The sequence below is a fragment of the Sceloporus occidentalis genome, unplaced genomic scaffold (genome assembly GCF_023333645.1).
Source record: "Sceloporus occidentalis isolate IW3139 unplaced genomic scaffold, rSceOcc1.0.p SCAF_178, whole genome shotgun sequence".
Lineage (NCBI taxonomy): Eukaryota > Metazoa > Chordata > Lepidosauria > Squamata > Phrynosomatidae > Sceloporus > Sceloporus occidentalis.
Window position 1 is genome coordinate 1585880 of NW_028317158.1, and position 20444 is coordinate 1606323.

General features: G+C 43.7%; 1 protein-coding gene across 1 annotated transcript in view; it reads left to right on the forward strand.

Annotated features, from left to right (window-relative positions):
* The window catches only part of LOC149278875 (sodium channel protein type 5 subunit alpha-like), a 114868-nt gene that overhangs the window by 30226 nt on the left and 64198 nt on the right, over window positions 1–20444 (forward strand). The window contains exons 7-11 of the mRNA XM_089501675.1: window positions 159–222; window positions 4069–4210; window positions 4849–5046; window positions 5529–5714; window positions 7108–7491. Of these exons, the coding sequence (XP_089357801.1) occupies window positions 159–222; window positions 4069–4210; window positions 4849–5046; window positions 5529–5714; window positions 7108–7491 (974 nt within the window). The remainder of the gene's footprint in view (window positions 1–158; window positions 223–4068; window positions 4211–4848; window positions 5047–5528; window positions 5715–7107; window positions 7492–20444) is intronic.

Sequence of the window (20444 nt, forward strand, 5' to 3'; positions counted from 1 at the left end):
GCAAAACATACGTAACCCAGGGTTATTAAGCCACATCTGTGTTCACGTCTTTGTAACTATGTATCTTCCATTTAATGCATTGTGACCACATGTATAGTTGCTAAGGGTTTGTGTGGACAACAAGTATCATTAACTTCCTCTATCTTTCTTTTTTTAAGCAAATATTTTTAGAAAGCTTGACACGAAGCAACCTCTACTTTGTGGCAACAGTAGCGACGCAGGGTAAGTTACCTGACACTTTGTTTAATGTAAAGAAATCGGAAATACTTAAATGTTTTGTTTCCACTTTGAATGACTTACCCCCCTCCCTTACATAATGGTTATTATTGGTCCATAAGGTCACAATTCTAACCATACCCCCCCCCCCCCAGTCCCTCTTTAGTCCTATGATTCTTGGGAAGAAAGATGCAGGAATAGCTGGTTGGTGGATCACTGTGCAGACATGGGTGCCTTTAAAATGAATGGAGCACTGGGCATGTTTCCTAACTGTTGCCCCCTCAAGTTCCCAGAGCACCCCTACCTCTAGATTGTCCTTACACTCCTCTCTCACATCTAAGTACCCCTCCACAGCAGTCGTTATTTTCTCTATTTCAACCCATTTTCCTTCCTTCCACCTTAGACAGATGCAAAAGTCAGTTGATGTGAAACCTGGCCCCCTAGACAGCTTCTCAATTTGCCCGTTGTTAAATATATCTCTATTCCTGGAGCTTCCACTTTCCCTGTGCCAAGAAGGCTCCTCCTCCCCTATCCATCATTTCATCTCTGTTCCTCATGGGTGGGACTTCAGTAGGAAGGAGATATAAAAGGACTAGAAATGCCCAATTAGATGTAGGATAAGGGTAGAATGATCACTGGAGCACAAAGGAGCACACATCATAGGGAATGGCTACCAGGCTCTCCTGGGTAATGCCCTGATTTTTAGACCGCAGGCAACATGTCATGCACAATGCCCACTTTGGGGCAAAAATAGGAACGTAGATGGGGCAACCCGAGCAGACCTGAACATGATGTCTCGTGTGCTGGAGTGATATGTTAAAAGGATAATTGAACGTTGAAATCCCGTTGTCAATGCCGATGACGTATTTCATCAATTGTATGGCAAGGCAGCAAATGTACTTAGAACCTCTGTAATGTCAATCAATGCAAAATTATATTGAGGGAGTGATCGCTGTAACGTGTGCATAATACAGAATCGACCCAGATCAGTATTTAGTGTTAAAAGCTTTTACCTCTTTCTTAAAAGCATATTCAGTGACGTCTTTTAAAAAACCTTTGTGGTTTTGATTGGCTTTAATAATGTCCCTAAGAACACATATCAAATTCTGAATTACAATAGTACATGCGACATTTAAATAATAGCATCTTAATTTATCAGAGGTAAACATTTGTTCCATTATTATTACGATTATTGTATATGATATGATATATATATATATATATATGTGTGTGTGTGTGTGTGTATAACAAGGACATTTCTGGCTGTCACATAATTGCAATAGTGTTTCTAACCATCAATTATCCTTTTAAACTTAAACTTGGATCAGCGAACACAACGTGCCATTGGAACCCAGGAGTGATGGGAGTGATAAAGGGCCATTGGAACCCAGGAGTGATGGGAGTGATAAAGGGCCATTGGAACACAGGAGTGATGGGAGTGATAAAAGGGCCATTGGAACCCAGGATTGATGGGAGTGATAAATGGCCATTGGAACCCAGGAGTGATGGGATTGATAAAGGGCCATTGGAACACAGGAGTGATGGGAGGGATAAAGGGCCATTGGAACACAGGAGTGATGGGAGTGATAAAGGGCCATTGGAACACAGGAGTGATGGGAGTGATAAAGGCCTCTGTACGTCTATGAAGAGATTCCATTAAAAATCAGCCGTTTCCAGCTACAATAGTCATTTACAGAATTAACCCCGTCTGCGATGGATTTCTGATCCATTTCATCTTATTTTCATGGGCAAAATTGGCTTTTCTTTCTAAAACAAGGACATTTCTAATTGTTATGGATCATATGGATAATTAGATTGAATTATTATTATTATTATTAAATAAAAATATTCAAATATCCAAATGGATGCTTGAAAAGAAATTAAATTAAATAATTTAAATAAGGCCAATCCTTCTGTTTTTAAAATGTTATTATTTAACCAAGAAAAACATGGAATCTTTAGCAACCGAGATAGTTTCACGCATCTCTTTTTGGTCACATGACATCAGTAGAGCCAATTGCAACCTTCTTACCATATATGGCTTTGTTTAACGCTGAGAAACATCTTGTACACATCTCAGGATATAGGCACCGCCCCTCAGTGGAAGATACCAAGTTCTACTTAGTGGGGACCCTACTTATAGAGAAAATTAGTGATAATTTCATTAAAACTAAGTACATTACTAGAAAAAACAGAAGCTAGTTATATTTTTCTACGTGGACACAAATCTCCTGCAGCACTACAGTTTTTTATCATTCGGACATTTTCTGTGTCTCTTGCGGTTTGTGCGGTCTCTCTCGGATGGGAATTAAAGGCCGGGTGACCTGCATTATCCTTAATGGACCTCGTTGAATCACTCCTGTAATACCCGAGGAATTTATGTGACATTAATGTAAAATAAAGCACGTTTCAGAATCCTCTGCTGCCTGTTCAGCAAACCTGATTTAAAGGAACATGACAGAAAACAAGAATGAATGGCAGTACATTTTGGCCTACGGTTGGTTCACAATACCTAGAGTGGCCGTCATTACTGGCATACTAATTATACACTGCCGGGTATTTCTATAGAGCAGTTATATATGGGCGATGCTATGTGAAGCACCAAACACAGGTTAGAACTGCGTGGTCCTTTTCAGGAAGGTCTCAGTTGCCCTGCGAGTAACCCAGTGATTACTGGATAATGCATATTACCTTCAGAAGAAGCTGCAGCTCTCAGCCTACTCCGTGGTAGGATGTTTCATGCAACTGATTGGCTGCTTGATGCAGCCAATTAGGGCCAGGAAAGCACTCCTATTATAATCAGTAGGAGTGCCTTCTGTGCAAACAGAATGCTTACCGAGCCAGCGCTGGAACGACTAGTGGTAGGAATACCACATGGCGCTGTACCACCATACCTGGGTAATTTTGTGCTGCGGGATGCGGCTGGGACTACCTGCTGACGTCGGTGGGCATTCCTGCTGACGTTGTGAGACATGTTCCCATTTAAGAAGAGATGGGCTTGGATGGGGCATGTCAGGACCCCGCGACCTGGAGGATTCAGGTGTTGACCTGGAGAACCAGAGAAGCAACGTTTCTCCTGGAGTCTCCGGGCAAAACCTGGAGAGTTCCCAGCTACGTGTACCGCACCTCCAAAAGAAAGTGTTCCGCTCATGCAGAGACAGATCCATACACATAGATACAAGCACAGAGAGGCCAGGACGCACAGAGATAACCTGAGACAGGCCAACGAGAGACAGGCTCACACACAGGGATACAAGTAGAGACAGACCCAGACACTCAGATACATGTAGAGACAGGTCCAGACACACAGAGACAAGCACAGGGGGACCGAGACACAGAGATACAAGCAGAGACAGCCTCAGACGTGCAGGGACAGGTCCAGACCCACAAAGACGCTGAAAACTAAAAAAAAAGGAGGTAGTTTATGGATTTACAAATCAGTGGAAAGAGAAGAGAGGTCTGGAAGAAGAAAGAGACCGAATCAATCAGAGGGGAAAACACGAGTGCCGTGGAAGGAGAAGAATTAAGTAATCATCGCTTCTCCAAAAAATGGGGCATATATCAGGAATTGGTCTTTTTTTCAGCTTTTTGACTTTGTGATGAGTATAGTTTGATGCACATGCCAGAGATTTATGGGGATTTTACCAGAAGCTGCTTTGATGTGCGTTTTTATTTATTTTCTTATTCGAGAAGTCGGGGAAAATGGTTAATCTCACGTCCTTATCTTTCCTTTTACATAACTAGTGTTCACACGAAGCAAGCTGATGCATAAAGATTTATCATGTTTATCTTCTAATTATCTCCAATAACGAAACATCGCTAATGTGTTTTCACGCTCTCTGATCTTGCTAGAAAATGCCCCGAGGGATTTAGGTGTCTGAAGACCGGGAAGAACCCAGATTATAACTATACCAGCTTTGATACGTTTGGTTGGGCCTTCCTTTCTCTCTTCCGTCTCATGACCCAAGACTACTGGGAGAACCTATATCAGCAGGTACGGCAGAAATCTAACATTATTACTTATAAATATTCTTAGACCACCAGGCTGTTTGTTCTGTTTAGGTGTAAGGGTGACTGTCTGGAAACATTGAGATGAAACCCAGTAGGAGTTACCTGAGGAACTCATGGGTCATTATTTATGTGCGTAGGTTGGATCCCAAGGAATCTATGGACACCTGTTGTTTCAGGTTGCCCAAAGTGAGATACAAGAAGAATAGGTGGGAATAAGTGTTGGGCTTCTAAGGATGGGGTTTAGGCTAACCGGACCAATGAGTTTGAGGTTGTCAGACAGAAAGAGGTGGAAGAAATCAAGGCGAAAACACAAGAATAGATGTCCTAGTGACTAGGAAGTCCACCAAGATGACCAAGCAGGGCAACTGTACTCCATAATTACATCTACATACTTCTACTACGTGATATTCTATATATAAAGTTCTGGCTACACCTTTAACCTATTGGTTTCTTAGTAAGTGGGGGTGTGTAGCAGGCATGGTGGTCATTATCACGACCATAGGGCTTGTTCCCGATGACATCATAGCCATACAAACAATGGATGCCACCAGTATGGTATCATCCAGCTCACATTTGATCCCGAAGCCTCTTCATTTTCATAGTTTTTTGCTTCTTTTTCAGACTCTTCGAGTATCAGGGAAGACCTACATGATATTTTTTGTATTCGTCATTTTTTTGGGTTCTTTTTACCTGGTGAACTTGATCCTGGCCGTGGTTGCCATGGCCTATGAAGAGCAGAACCAAGCTACCATTGCTGAGGCTGAAGCAAAGGAGAAGGAGTTTCAGCAAGCGCTGGAGCATCTAAAGAAGGAGCAAGAGGTTGGTACTGACACTATGGAGCCTTGCGAGAACTGTAGCTATAGATTTCAAGGTGATTGTCTTCCTTGATTTAACATTAGAAAGGCGTTCTAGCCTGTGACCTATGACATTATTTTGTCCTCACCAGTATTATATACGAAAATGTGTTATTTTCTGCTGCTATGGCAACATCTCCCAATGATGGCCCATATCACATGAGAGTAGAGTAAAATAAACTCAATAACATAGTTCTAGCCATTTGAAGTAACGTCTTCTTCTTTTAAATTAAGTAATGATGGTCAATAAAGTAAAATAGGTTATAAAATAGATGGAGTTATTACTCCAGGTGTTCTGGAACTACAACTCCCAGCATGATTGGCAAGCCATAGGCTAGTTAATGGTAGACATAATGGGGGTCAATGTCTGGGGAGCTACCTGATGTATTTCTTCTAGGGCTTCTAGAGACTTTCCTTTTCCACCAATTTATTTTGTTTCCAATACAGGCCATGGCAGCCCGAGGACCCGACGCTGCCTCTCATAGCTCCTGTGAAATGTCACCTTTTAGCTCCAAGTTTGCTAAAGAAAGGAAAAACCGACGGAAAAAGAAGAAATCCTCGGAAGTGGAAGAGTACTGCGAGGATATGAAGCACGCCAGAGGCGAGTCCGACGAAGAAAGTACGAGGAAGATGGTAAGACGTTTACTTTTGTCAGTAAGGAAACTTGAAAGATGGCGGAACGTCCTGAGCTGCCATCTTTGCTTCCACCTGTCATGGATGGTTGGCAGGTGGCTGGCAGACATACGGACGGCTGCTGGGCTGATATTAACAGAAACTTCGTTTTCTATTTTCCTGGCCAACGCGTTCCGCTCCAAATCGTTAACGTTCTCCGTCACCGTTTAATACCTTGCGCCTTTAACTCTTTCATTCCCTTTTTGTGGTTCCCTCGATACATGTCCGCTATCACGGGCATTAAAGTTCACACGAGGGCTGGGAGGTCTCTTTAACTTCCTTATAGAAAAAGGCTCCAGGCACTCAAGGGTTCCACTCAGGCAGGTTTATTTGAAGGAGAAGAACAACAACGTTTCGACCTGTGGTGTGTGATTCTGGTGACTCTTTAACTTCCTTGTCATATAAAAATGTTCAAGTTAGCAGCTGTATTATTCAACACATTTCTAGATTAAAAGCACTTTTCGAGCTGTTGCATGATTAATGGTCATCTGAACGTTACTCTGTTCTCTTTAATTATAGATGACACCTTGAAAGTAATGTAGGTTAGGAATCCATTTATTGGGAGCTGCCCCCCTCGGGACCTCCTATACCGAGTGGGTCCACCTCGTCTCCATGCCTCGGGAGGGCAGCGTGGGATATTATGGGACGCGCATGCTAAGCACAGATCTCTATAGTCTAAATGGGCTAATGAGATATCTCTGATCTCCCAAACTGGCCCACAACAAATCGGTGCAATCTTCCCCGGTAAAACAGCACAAGTCCTGCCGCACCCAGACCTGCCACCCTGGTCCAGACGGGTGCGGAACGAGCCACCCACACATCCGATACGCAGACCCAGCGAACCCTTCAATCCCCGTTTGAAGTCCTCTTTTCTCTATAAATCACTCATCTGAACAAATTAATTTAGTCTTATTGCACCTGTCGAGGGAGGAAGTAGCCTCCGCGCTAGCGGCTCGAGAGAGAGAGGCAAATGCCATTTCTTTCCGCACCTCGGTGTAGGAACTAATTTGGAACAGATTAAAGGGAACGCTCTCGGATCTTGGCAGCTGTCTCGCCTCTTTCACATTGTCCGTAAACAGCAGCGACGCTAAGACCCGGTGTTATTATCCTGATTTATCCTGAAGTATCATTTCGGTTTTAAGGCACAGCACCTTCTGTCCACCGAGATAACATTTTGTTTGTTTTTACCGTCCGGATAAAGTGAGTGATGGGGTGTGATTCTTCAAAATTCACAAAAAAACCCACAAAAAAACAGAATAAAAGATCTAAAAGAGATAAAACAAACATAAAAGTTAGAAATTGAAAAGTTATTAATAATTAAATATGTATTTCCCCCCCTTTATTATGCTTGCAGTCGGTGCTCGGAATTGGTTTTGGGCCAGGTTCCGGAAAACGGAGGATAAGCCAAGGAAGCATATTTAATTTTCGGATCCGCGGCAGGGACCCTTGCTCGGAAACTGAGTTCGCAGATGATGAAGTGAGCAACGCGAGCGATGGTCATCGGGGGTCTCTGCTGGTACCCCGTACCGGAAGACGCCAAAGCACGCAAAGCCAGACTAGCCCCAACTCCTACCCTAATACACCCGGATTTACGCAGAATGGCAAAAGGAACAGTTCCGTGGACTGCAACGGAGTGGTGTCTTTGGTTGGCGGAGCCGGGACGTATTCCAACCCGGCATCCCCGGGAGGATTGCTTTTGCCTTCGGTCATACTGGAAAAAAACGGAGCCGAGGAAAGTGTAAGTGAGAGTCACATCTGTTGTCGTGCGCTCGCCTTATGTGAGATGAATGATGAAATACTCAGTGTGGGGTTTATCCACTAAGCAGTGAGTTTTGGGGAGAGTTGAGATAAGATGGAGAATCTCCTTTCGTAGGAATGGCACGTCTCGAGAATTTGGCCTGTTGGATTTCTGCATAAAAATTCCTTTTAGGTGGAAATGATTATTTAAAGGCGTTTAGATGCCTTATTGTATTTTGCTTTGTCCGTGGTTGCACCTTTACGCAGAGAGACAGACATCTAATTGTGATACTTTGTCTCAATGCAGTTAACCCACTTCTGTGTCGCACTTAATGGGGGGTCCATGGCCAAATTTTAGGTACTGCGGCAGGTTGGGTCCTAGCGATTTTTTGATTCCTTCCTGAGTCCTTGGAGCCAATGGTGAGTTAGCTAAGGAGGCAAGTTCCCCAAGGGTTCAGAAGGCTGGTCCCAACGCATTTTAATAACCCTTATTGGTTCAAAATTCCAACTTGTGGGAATCCAATGAGAAAAAAAATATCCGTATGAATCTTTCATTTAACTTAGTTTGATGATTTTGGCTGATATGGTCGGGAACGAGTAGACTCTAGGAATGGAAATGGGTTGAAGGACCTGGTTTAACCTGGCACAGAAGAAGATGGCACTGTCCTTGTGAGCTTACGATTGACACTATGCTTCTTTAGTTACAAAAATCCTTTTTAGGATCCAGTATTGGTCAGCGTTAATTGCTGGGCTCTCCTGAAGTCGCCCCGAAGCTTGATTAAGCTTCTTTGAATTTAACTTGAAACCTAAACGATCGCAAGCTTGGCCATATGAATAGGTTGTCCATAGGCTTTTGTTCTTCGGCAGCAGAAACTCATATTCAGACATTAGGCGTTTATTTGGGGTAAATCCTACCCGAAGTCCATCTCTGCCCGATTTAATGCGATTCATCATGGTTTGGACCGGCTTTAGACTGTATTCTACCCCCCCTCCCCGGGGGCTGGAATAAAACTAGTCGACTAATGCGCTAGGTGATTGCCCTCTTCATCCAGATCCTGGACCGCGTCCTCATGGTTTATTTTGGTTTATCCCGATGTCCTTGAGGTTTCTGCGGCTGTCTATTTTAGGATTTATTGAGCTGTTTACGCGTATGATGTCTTTATACTCCTGCAGGATAGTTACCCCCGGTACAGATATTAAGCCACGCGGGTTGTAAGATTTAAATTACACGCTCCAGAGCCAAGGAACTTTTGGGACAAACGCGGCAGATTTTAACTCATCGATGCTGCGTTGACGTGCGAACGCCTGTTTAGAGACAAAACATAAAAGACCCTAATGTGACCCCCCCCCCCCGTGAGACCACGAGCCACACGTGTAGGGCAGAGGAGGAGCACAATACCATGGCGAGTGACATGAAACGGACGTGCGGTCATGATCAGGGCTGGCTTTAGGTGCCCAGGCAACCTGTGTGGGCCACCCCCAAGCAGCCTTCATGTGCCATCCTTTGCCCCAAACAGCTTTTCTGTGCCATGCTCGCCCTAATCACACTAAAAGACGGCCCTGTTTATCTCAGATGTAATTCAGTGCTGGAGGAGGTCTCGTTACACCTCCCGAAACATAGAATGTGTGGCCCTATTCGGCCCCATTCCAGATGAAAAGACTGAAGCCTTAATCAGTCGTCGGTCTCGTCAGATTCAGGAGCCGTATGCCTATCCCGTGCATGTTTAATACCCTCGCTGCATTAGCCTCTACCACTTCTGCTGGGAGGCTGTTCCATTTATCTAGCACCCTTTCTCCTGAAAAGAGAACAGGTGAGCCGCATGGTCTCTACGCGATCTGTGCGCTTGGATAAAAGGTTGAGGAGGAAGAATATACCAAGTAGCTTTCTAAAATAGTTAGTTGCCCCTGAGACTCTTCAAGTATTGTGGTTTAAAGCTATTCTGAATGAAGTCACCTGTATTCAAGCAGGGATAACAGCTGTGATATAGCAGGGAGAAAAGCACCAATCAGGATGCTCCGATATCATTACATCAGAGAAGAATTTGAAAGATTCAGCTCCAGACTGTGTGGCCCTCAGAATCTGCCCGTTTACCATGAAATTGAGGGACTGACACTCAGGGATGGGGAAATTAACTAAAACATCGATCCTCTTAGAAATCTTCTTCATTGTAAACCCGGTAAAGTAGGATTTATAAGCTGTATATTGGTATAAATGTCTCAAAAGGTGGGCTTTATATTCGGGTCAATGCCATCAAATCCTGAATGATCTGATCAGTATCTTAACCCTTGAAGTGCCAGGTCCCAGAAATCCCCTTGAACCCTCCTTGGTCACATAGAATGTTGGGAAACTGAAAGTTGATTATGTTCATTTCAATAGCCGTTTACAAACGACAGCGCAATCCAATTACGTAGAAAGTCAACACAAAACCTCGCATAAAAAGTCAATAATAAAACATTAAATGAGAATCGAGTTAATGCCCATAAATGATGATGGAATTAAGCACTTTCTGTGTTGTGTCTGGCGTGTTCTTAACATTTCCCACTTTCCAACTGTTGTTAGGGCAGCTGTGAGAGCTTCAGGGAAACATCGTAGCAGAATATGAAAAAATGAGTGATATCGTAACGTGACCAAACCAAATATTAATAATAATAAATACAATTCTATTTAGAAAATTCCCCAAAACCCCGTTTGAGGGCTAAGAGTAAAAAAAAAGGATTTTGGAGCAATATCACCATAGCAACCAATTAAATGTATCAACTGCAGACTATAAATTTCCCCACCAAAATCATCTTGATACATATTAATTCCCATTATATATATAAATAATTTATTATTCATTTTACAAAAAAAGTTTAATGTTTCAGGAAATACTAAGATGTAAAAAAAAACTATTTCATTTTTTTTTTCTGTGCAAACCTGTTAAAAAATTTATCCTGTGCTCAAACATTTACAATAATTTGACCAATTTGTGATTTTACAAGATTCCTTCCCACTCACTGCAGACGAACCCTCGTAAACAAGGTTAAAAGCAGCTCTAAAGGCTAAAAGTCCTTGTTTACCTTCAAAATCAAAGAAAGAGCCTTATGAGTCATATAATATGGACTCGGCTGTCTTGAGATAACCCGACACAGTTGGCAGGGTTAATATTTCTCCGGTCAAACCCACAGAACTGGAGATTTAAGGTGGAATAAATCATTTATAGACAGACACTATTCATTTCAACCAAGGAAGGGTTAAAAAATATCTGTGACCAAGGAAGGGTTAAAAAAACATATGTAATATTGTATTAAATTGGCCATAGGATTGTAATGTAATTTGTATTTATGCAAATAAATGTAATGTAATTAATAATTTATACCACTTCTGAAATAGTTAACAATTTAAAGGGCCAGCCACATAAATAAATCTGTTGAGAGTTCCATTAAATATTATTTCTTCGTGTTTTCTTCTTTTCAGTTACTTTTAGTGAGTGATAACAAAGCGAATCTAGCAATGGTTTCCTCCGCAGTTTGAAATGTTTTAATAAGAATGTTAGCATATGAGTTTAATATCCGTGTTTTTGTTTAGTATAATAGAATTTAAATTGACATGTCCCCTTTAAAATAATTTTCACATATATTTTATAGGCGTCACCGTGTACCAATCGGGCTACTATTAGTATATTATGCATAGTTCCTGCGGGAAATACACTATAGCATAGAGAAATCAATAAATAAATCAATACAATAAATCACAAATATTTCATAAATCAGATGGATAGTATAGATTCACAGAAGTTATATAACCCTATAGATCTTTGTATCCTACAGAGTGAGGAGTTAATATTTCTTAAATTGTATCTATTAATAAAAAAAAAACCAATATAACGATGATTTCAGTTAGAAATAAACAATTTAATGCAGGTGGGCGGATCCGATGATGATTGTGGGCAGATCCAGCAATGTTGTGGGCGGGGATAGCCCCTAATTTAACTTTGTATGGGGGTGAAAGGGGAAATGGATGGGGATGTGGAGTCTCCAAGGAAGCTGGACGCTGCCGTAGACCTGACCAAGTCACCCCCCTACGGCGTTCCTCCCCATCCTTTATGCTGAGTGTTGTGATATGATGTCATATGTCAGCAAGATACATGCGCATGTATTCAAGGAGAGTAGGGTGGGCTCAGCCGCTAGACAGGCGGTCAGTGCTGCTGCATGCAACATTGAGGGACTCCACCCCTTTTTATGCCCCACCCCTTTTTATAAATCTGCCCTTTTGTGGCCCCGCCCCCACGTTCCCGTAACTACGGTCGGTAGTTTTTCAAAGAAAAGGTGGCGACCCGCCAAGCAGCCCATGGAGTAGCACGCCCCCGAAGAGCCTTATCGCCCCCCACTAAGGCAATCTGCCCCTGGTTATGCAGCAGAAGTCCTGCCACCCCACCGGAACTGCCACCCTAGGCCAGATTACGGCACTCCCGGTGGCAGTGAAAACGTACCTAGTTTTGTGTTTCTGGCGGCAGGAAAATGCCATTGTTACGGATCAATCCCGCTTGTTGAGATTAACCGGCGGGTTGTCCGCTGGTGCTGGTCCTGCTATTATAAAGACCCAAAACTTTGGCTAAAAACCTTCTGTTTTCTGTTAAATCTGTGTTTCAGGAAGCGCTGACAGTTACAAGGAACAATTTGATTGTCCTAACGTAACTTAAGAAGAAAGATGAATGCCGGCTAGGATGTACAATACACCTGTTATTGCCGTGTGAAAACCTTATATTTATCCAGAAGAAAAAATAATACCCTTGCAATTGTAAAGCTTACCTCCTAAGCGTGTTTTTTTTTTTTTTTTTTTAAATCACAATTGTGTCACAATTTTCGGAGCTTTGTCAAAAAAATCAAAGAAAATCAATACTTTTTGTGACGTACAAAGAAATGCTGTAGGATTAAAGCTACAAAAAATAAGGCATTAAGAAAAATATGAAATAATAAAAAATAAATATTCCCAGGAAAAAAGGTGGCGGGTTGTGCGTTGTATTTCAGTTTTTTTTTTAAAGGTGGATTCCAAATACTCCACGGTCTCCGGTAGCAGGTGACACGCATGTTCATGACATGCAATTTTTCTTTTCTTTTTTTGTACTTTCCGGTATTCGTGCTTTCCGATCGTCCCTTGAAGAAAGTGATAAACGGCGCTCCAGTGGTAGGGCCACAGTCTTAGGGCCCTCACAGGCGGGATATGCAGTCCCCCCCCCCAAGGCCTAAGGCAAAGAAGGCCTGATCTTCTTGGCCCCCCTCCAAGAGGAGAACCCACTGAGGTCCTTAAGGGGGGGGGGGATAGTGGCCAAATCCCAATTAACTGCCCTCATCATTCTACCCCATTACCATGATCTATAAACCCCTACCTGTAGCCACACCTCTAGCCACACCCCCATAAATACATTTTTGGTCATATGAAATGTTGCGAGGACCCTCTTCTGTTTCTTAAAGGGACCGTTTACAGCTCCACCAATGAATGCATATTATCAAATTACCTAATAATAATAAAATAAAGAACTTACCTTAGGGAGAAGCTGCCACTCTCAAAAATTCTCGCTACTGATTGGCTGTTTGAATGGGAGTGCTTTCGTAACATGCGCTCGGGGGTTTCAACAGACCCCCCAACCTGCAGCACTGGCTGAGCCGGAGCCGGGGGGTGACTTGCAGTAAGTTTATCACATGAAAGGAAAATAGTTTTTTGGGGGGGGCAGGCAAAGGGGGCACAAAAGGTTAAAGGGACGTATGTTGGTTGGAGCGTCCCTTTAAGCCTTTGAGTGACGAAAGTCACAGAGATCACTCACTTTACACTCAAGGTGAAGGGTTAAGCTGCCATGCGCTTTGTAAAGCCTGCCACGTTATCGTACGAGGTTCCCCGACGTTCTTTTCCTCCAAATCAGCGCGTAAGCACTTTATTCTGATTAGTGCGCCAGAATGCGTCCCTTTGTACTGCGGCGTCAGGTAATAATTGCCCCGCTTTGTATGGGGTAAATAGATGCGAGCATTAGCGCTTTGCAGCAGATTCGAGGCCCCCACGTGTAATTGTTCCACGCGCTCCGTAAAAGCGCTGTTTACTTATTACAAGGTGCTGTTTGGAAGAAAAGAAACTCTTTGAGACTCCGTCTCCTGCCAAGATAACCTGGATCAAGAAAAGAAGGAAGAAATAAAGCCATTGAACTCGGGAAGTGTTCCGAGCCCCGGCTAATGTATCGTTGTTATTGTGTTGCTTAAGTGTGGATTAGCCGAAGCACAAGTTGAAATAATTACTTCATATATAGATTTTTCCTCGCACAACATGATGCTTTTGTCAACACGGATGTGCGCGTGCGAAGCGAACATGGAAATAAAGTCGCAGAATTCCGTGATGTTAGATTTTTGTTACATTTAAAAATGTACACACACTCTAATGCACACATACACTCTCATACACACTCTAATGCACACATACACTCTCATACACACTCTAATGCACACACTCACACACACATACACTCTCATATACACACACACACACTCATACACTCTCATGCACACACACACACTATCATGCACATACACACTCTCATACACACTCTAATGCACACACTCTCATACACACATACACTCTCATGTACACACACACACACACACACACACACACACATACACTCTCATGCACACACACTATCATGCACACACATACACACACATACTTTCATGCACACACATTCACAGTCTCATGCACACTCTCACGCACACTCACACACGCACTCTCACTCACTCTGACACACACACACACACGCTATATATGGGAAAATGAATTTTATATATATATATATGTAAATTCAGCTTTTCTGGTGGGGGTGGGGAGGGATGTACAGAAGTTTTGTCTCCGCCGGTGCGTCCTGCCTTTACAGATTTGATGTAATGGATAGTTTCTATGAATCAACCCAGGTCAGGAGGGGGGGGTGGAATGGTGTTAATGGCTGCATTACCGTTGTCTAGGTAATATATCCATAGCGCCATGGCAACATATGCTCATTTGGTGATGCAGTGACAAGGATGTTGTGTGCGCGGGGTTGGTATCTAACGTATGTAGAAAAATATGTGCCGAGGCAGGGAGTCCTTTGTCTGACACGGAGCAAGAAAAGGCAGGAGGGCTACTCTGCGCTCAAGTGTATACCGGCTCCGGTACACAGCGAGCTTCGTAGCGTGGATAGCATTATTATTCTAACGAAGGGGATGCATACAAGAAAATGGCTGATAGGTAGAACAGCCTCCCAGCAGAAGTGGTAGAGGGTAATACAGTGAGGGTATTAAACATGCATGGGATAGACATACGGCTCCTGAATCTAAGACGAGACCAACGACTGATTAAGGTTTGAGTCTTTACAGCAGGAGAAACGGGCAGACTAGACGGGGGCCGAATGGGGCCGATCTGCTGGCGAATTTAATGTTTTTATGTTTACACCTTATAACGTACCTCTATAGGAGATGAGCCATTTCTATAGTGTAATCGTGAGCCTTTTTATGTACAGATCTGGTTTTTGCCACATTTTATCGCAATCAGAATCAGTACGTTTTTTGTAGATGTACCTTTAAGATTCAGCGCCCCCCCCCATTGGCAAATCATCATAAATGGGTAGAAGGTGAAGTCAGTTCCATGTGACCCGGAGAATCCTCCCGAGACCCCCACGATTAGGGTAAAAACCCCAAGATGCTTGCGTATTGTGCTTCATCTAAAAGATGAGACTTTGTAACGTTCCTCTAGCCCTTAATCCTGCTTCTCGACTCCACTCCATTCCCACTCCTCCCAGTTCAGACTGGGATCAGCATGCTGGGATTCGGCATCCACTGTGTACATAGCGCCCGTTGAATGTTCCCGGCACACTTTTCTTGCAGTCTGGATAAATTAAGAAATGCCCCCTGTGAAGATATTAAAGAGATGAGAGTGTTTCTCCAGACACTTGGTAATGGCTGTTCGGAATAAAGCGTTTATCTTCAAGGTCTAATCTGTAAAAGTGAGAGACTTCAGAACTAGAGAACGGTCGGTGCAAATTAAAGCCATAGCAAGATCAAGGATATAAATAAAGGGGTTAATAAGGCTACAGCTGGGTCCTCCGTACAACCCCTGCTGCCCAATCTCCTGGGGTAAGCAGGATTCCATAGCTGCCCCCCCCCCCCCCCCGTACACTCGCCGAGCCATCGCTGGAGCCGACTGGTGGTAATAATGTCACAAGATGTGTTCAGTCAAATCTATCACCTGCATGGCAAAAAGCTGGGGTGGTAAGGGGGCAAATGCTTATGGGGGGGATTCATACATTTCCAAGGGGGACACCATGAGCATTTAAAGGGACTTCTCATCTGTCATATGCATTAAAGTGCATATGATGGCCGGAGTGTCCCATTAAGTCTGGGAACGGGGGAGCCGGAGACTACATGGGGCAAGCTTGGGGTCAACGGAAAAGAACGATGGCTGTTCTTTGTACGAAATGTGCTTTTTAAAGTAATTTTAGTTTAACGTAGTGTTGTCCATCATGGATATGGAGTTCCATACATCAACACAACAGACAACCTAGTATCCACAGCGATACCAAACAGGACGCGCTCCGGCTGCCCCATAACTCCCATCATGCCTATCGACGCACTTCTTTTAGTTTACGATTCTTCAGGGAAGTTCTACTTCCACAAAAAGATTAAAGAGCTATCTTCAGGTAGGACGCTAGGACAACGCATGGGTCAAAAACGATGCCCTACCCAGACATACCCTGTCCCTGTGGAATGTTTCATTAAAGGAATAAAAAGAGGATTAAATAGGTTTCCGCTTCGGTGTATCACAGACAGGCCCGGACTGGCCATCGGGCACACCGGGCATCTGCCCGGTGGGCCGGGCCGCGGCAGGGCCGGATTGATTTAGGGGCTGATGGAGCTGCAGCTCCGGGCCCCTACCTTAAAATAGGTTCAGTCAGGACCGGACTGACTGGGCCTATGCGGCCTCTACGGCCGCATTAACGCAGGGCATAAGGGGCATCTGCCCCATAAGCCCGCCGCATAAGCCCGCACAGGGTTTAAATTAAAACATCGGGGGTTTTTTGTTGTTTTTTTTACTTTATTTAACATCCTCCATGTTAAATAAAGTTTTTGTTAACTTTATTTAACATGGAGGATGTTAAATAAAGTAAAAAAAAAACCCCCGATGTTTTAATTTAAGCCCTGTGCGGCCGCAGACCCCTAAGGCCGGCCCTGGTGGGGGCTTCCCGGCCCCTTAGAGTGGCGGACCCGGTCGCAGTTGCGGCGGGCTTGAGGGGTCCTGCGTTAATGCGGCCGTAGAGGCCGCATAGGCCCAGTCAGTCCGGTCCTGACTGGGCCTATTTTAAGGTAGGGGCCTGGAGCTGCAGCTTCATCAGCCCCTAAATCAATCCGGCCCTGCCGCGGGCCTGGTCGCAGTTGCTGCTTGCTCCGGCAACAAGGTAAGTAGGGTGAGGAAGGGGGGTGTAGTGAGAAGGGGCAGAGGGGGGTTAGATAGTGAGAGGGGGTACATATTGAGAAGTGGGGAAGGGGGTATATAGTGAAAAGGGGGTACATAGTGAGAAGGGGCAGATAAGATGGGGAGAGGGGGTAGTGTGAATGCGTATGAGGATGAATGAATAAATGTGGATGAATTGTGTGAATGTGCATAACAATTAATGAATTAATGTGTGCATGAATTGCTTGAATGATTTGTGAGACTGCATTAATGAATGTGTTAATGATTTGTGTGAATGAGTAAATGCAAAGATGGTACATGAAGGGTGGGCTTTAACAATAAATAAATAAAAATGGGCTGCTCAGGCTTAAATGCCCGGGCCTATTTTTTGTCCCAGTCCGGGCCTGATCACAGAGAATGTCGGCACGTATCATTTTCAAAACCATCGATACTTTGTGGCATAATGTACCCTCATCAAAAACGCTCCCAACCGCGGGAAAAACAAAGCCGCCTCGGAACGCGGCCGCCATCTGCTCCATGATTCAGCAGCCTGTCCTTTGTCTACCTGTTTACTTATCTATCTCTCGGAGAGAAAAAGAATCTTGGAGGAGTTATCATTAGACATTCTTTTATCCGCTCCATCTGTATCGCGCAGGAATCCGGCGTCTATACTCCCTGTTATTACGAGGAAATAATTACATGCTGCATTAGCTTTTTTTTATATAAAAGCTGATATGAGCTGTGGCGCCCTGGGTGGCGCTTAGTAGAGTAGTCCCTGACGGATGGGTAAATTCATACTAAATGTCTTAATGAAGGTAGCCGAGGTAAAAAAAATTATGCGTTTGATTTTATTAGACATAAACAAAAAAAAAAAAACAGAACTCATTAATCAATCAAAAAAAAAGAGTCATTTCGTTGGAGCAACCTCAATATATCATGATTTATTTTTATTATTCACGATTCAAACTAAATCATTTTGAGAGAAAAAAGAGAAAAAAAAGGAAAAATTAAAAAAAAAAAATTGAAATTCATCCAAAAACTTTAAAAAGGTTGCAGCCTTAGGCTTTTGTGCCCCTTTAAACATAGGGCCACAAAAACCTGAGTTTGCCTCATTCCTACGCATGTTCTCCCATTAGGGATCTCTTGAGGGTAACCCCGAGTGTAACGGTGGCTCCAGATGTGGCCCTCCTTGTTTAATTTTACCTAGAGGGACGCCGCCTGCACCCCACTGATGATGCCCATGAAGAATGAAACGTACGCCTGGGATTGTTGCCGAGGAAAATGGGTCTTTCTGGATTTTTTCTTCTGTAATGGAACAAGTTAGCTGAAACCTAAGACTCCCCTGAGTGGGGGCACCATAGCGCAGGCTGATAACGGAATACTCTTAGTTGAGTTGGTCTCATACCTGTTTGTCCACCGTTCCTCCCTTAAAGGGATCTCTTGGGTTTGTCATGGAGCTTCTGGCTGATCAATGACTAGAGGGATACCAAACGCACCCTTGCTGAGAAGACCCAGGTACGGAATATCTAGAATATTCCAGGATAGAATATTGTACATATGCCCTCCATTTATGTATCGGGATCAATAGCCCCGATCCACGACTTAACGCACATAAGAGAGAGGACTTGGAAGTCCGCGGTGCGTAATGATAGAAAAGGAGCGTTATGAGCCCAACGCGGTGATATTCTCGGTGCTTCAATGTATTCATTTTTACTCCCGGATCACTGTTTGTATCCATGTCCTGCTTTTCTCTTGGTGCATGGAACGAAAGAGTCTCCGGGGGAAAGGGGCAAAGGCTTGCAGAGGCATTCTGGGTAGATGTGGTGTGAAATTCGGCACAAGGGAATAGAGTCTCAGCTGCTCTGTGTATGGCATTCGAATATGTTACTGTAAATATTTTATACCGCAGCTTTTTGGAGTGAATTTGGGGATTTTAGCTGTCGGTTGCTACGGCTCTGCATATCTAGTTTTGCCCATGTGCCGTTTTAAAGGTGCTGTTCCACCTGGTCTGCGGAATCTAACACTTTAATGCAGTATTGAAATCATTATTCCCAGAACTGGTTGATTGGCCAACCAACTGGAACAGCAATGTTTATTCTTATAGAATTTCTGTAATACTTATTTTTACACTCAATGTTTCTTGATAAAAGTTTTATTAGCCTCTGCTCATACTTTACTTGCTTGATTTAATAGTCGGTTTCTACTTATTGATTGATTTTTTGGGGGTTGTGTTGTTATGAATAAGTGTTTACATTTTTAATTTCACTTATTATAACCTCCAACAGTCCCAGTTCAGAATCCAAGTCCTGCAGTCCAGGGTTGCTTCACTGGTATTTTGGCTCATGCGGACATCTGAGAAGAAAAGTCGAGCTCCACGTGTGCATGCGCAGAGCAGACCTGAAATTCTATATGTCTCACCTCTCAGAAGCCACGACTACTGGCTATATACCCTTTGGTATGGGGCATACCTGGGAACAGCCAGCTTCTTATGGGAGTCAGGACGGGTGGAGCTAAGTAGAGGAGGTGGGGCTAGTCACACACATGCACCGGCTCTACCCGCTCCCAGCTATACATGGGAGTCTAACCTGGTCTGTCGGAAATCCAGCGCAGACGGGGTTAATGTTGTAAATGACTATTGTAGCTGGAAACGGCTGATTTTTAATGGAATCTCTTCATAGGCGTACAGAGGCCCTTTATCACTCCCATCAGTCCTGTGTTCCAATGGCCCTTTATCACTCCCATCACTCCTGTGTTCCAATGATCCTTTATCACTCCCATCACTCCTGTGTCTCAATGGCCCTTTATCCCTCCCATCACTCCTGTGTTCCAATGGCCCTTTATCACTCCCATCACTCCTGTGTCCCAATGGCCCTTTATCACTCCCATCACTCCTGTGTTCCAATGGCCCTTTATCACTCCCATAACTCCTGCGTTCCAATGGCTCTTTATCACTCCCATCACTCCTGTGTTCCAATGGCCCTATCACTCCCATCACTCCTGTGTTCCAATAGCCCTTTATCACTCCCATCACTCCCGTGTTCCAATGGCACGTTATGTTCGCTGATCCAAGTTTAAGTTTAAAAGGCTAATTGGTCGTTAGAAACCCCTTTTGTAATTATGTTACAGCTAGAAAGTTCCTTTTTTAAAAAAATATATATAAAACAGCTGAGTGACCCCAAACTTTTGAATAGTAGTATACATCAGGAAAAATAAGCAGACCAGGTGGGGCCGAATGGGTCTGATCTGCTGGCAAATTCTGATTCTGATAGCAAAGTTTCTATATTAAATCTTAATGTTTGATTCATTCCTAACTTCCGCACCCGCTCTAGTTCCAAAATCGAACCCCCCTCCCCATTTCTTGGTCTGCCAGCTCCTATCAGCCATAAGGGTAGTTTGTTGGCTTAGTAATTTTCCTCCATCACTGTTAGTATGACAGAGCTCAGTTTGGCCTCCTCAATGTAATTACTGTTGCCTGATCAGCTGCGTTTTTGCCCCTGACCATTTGGCCA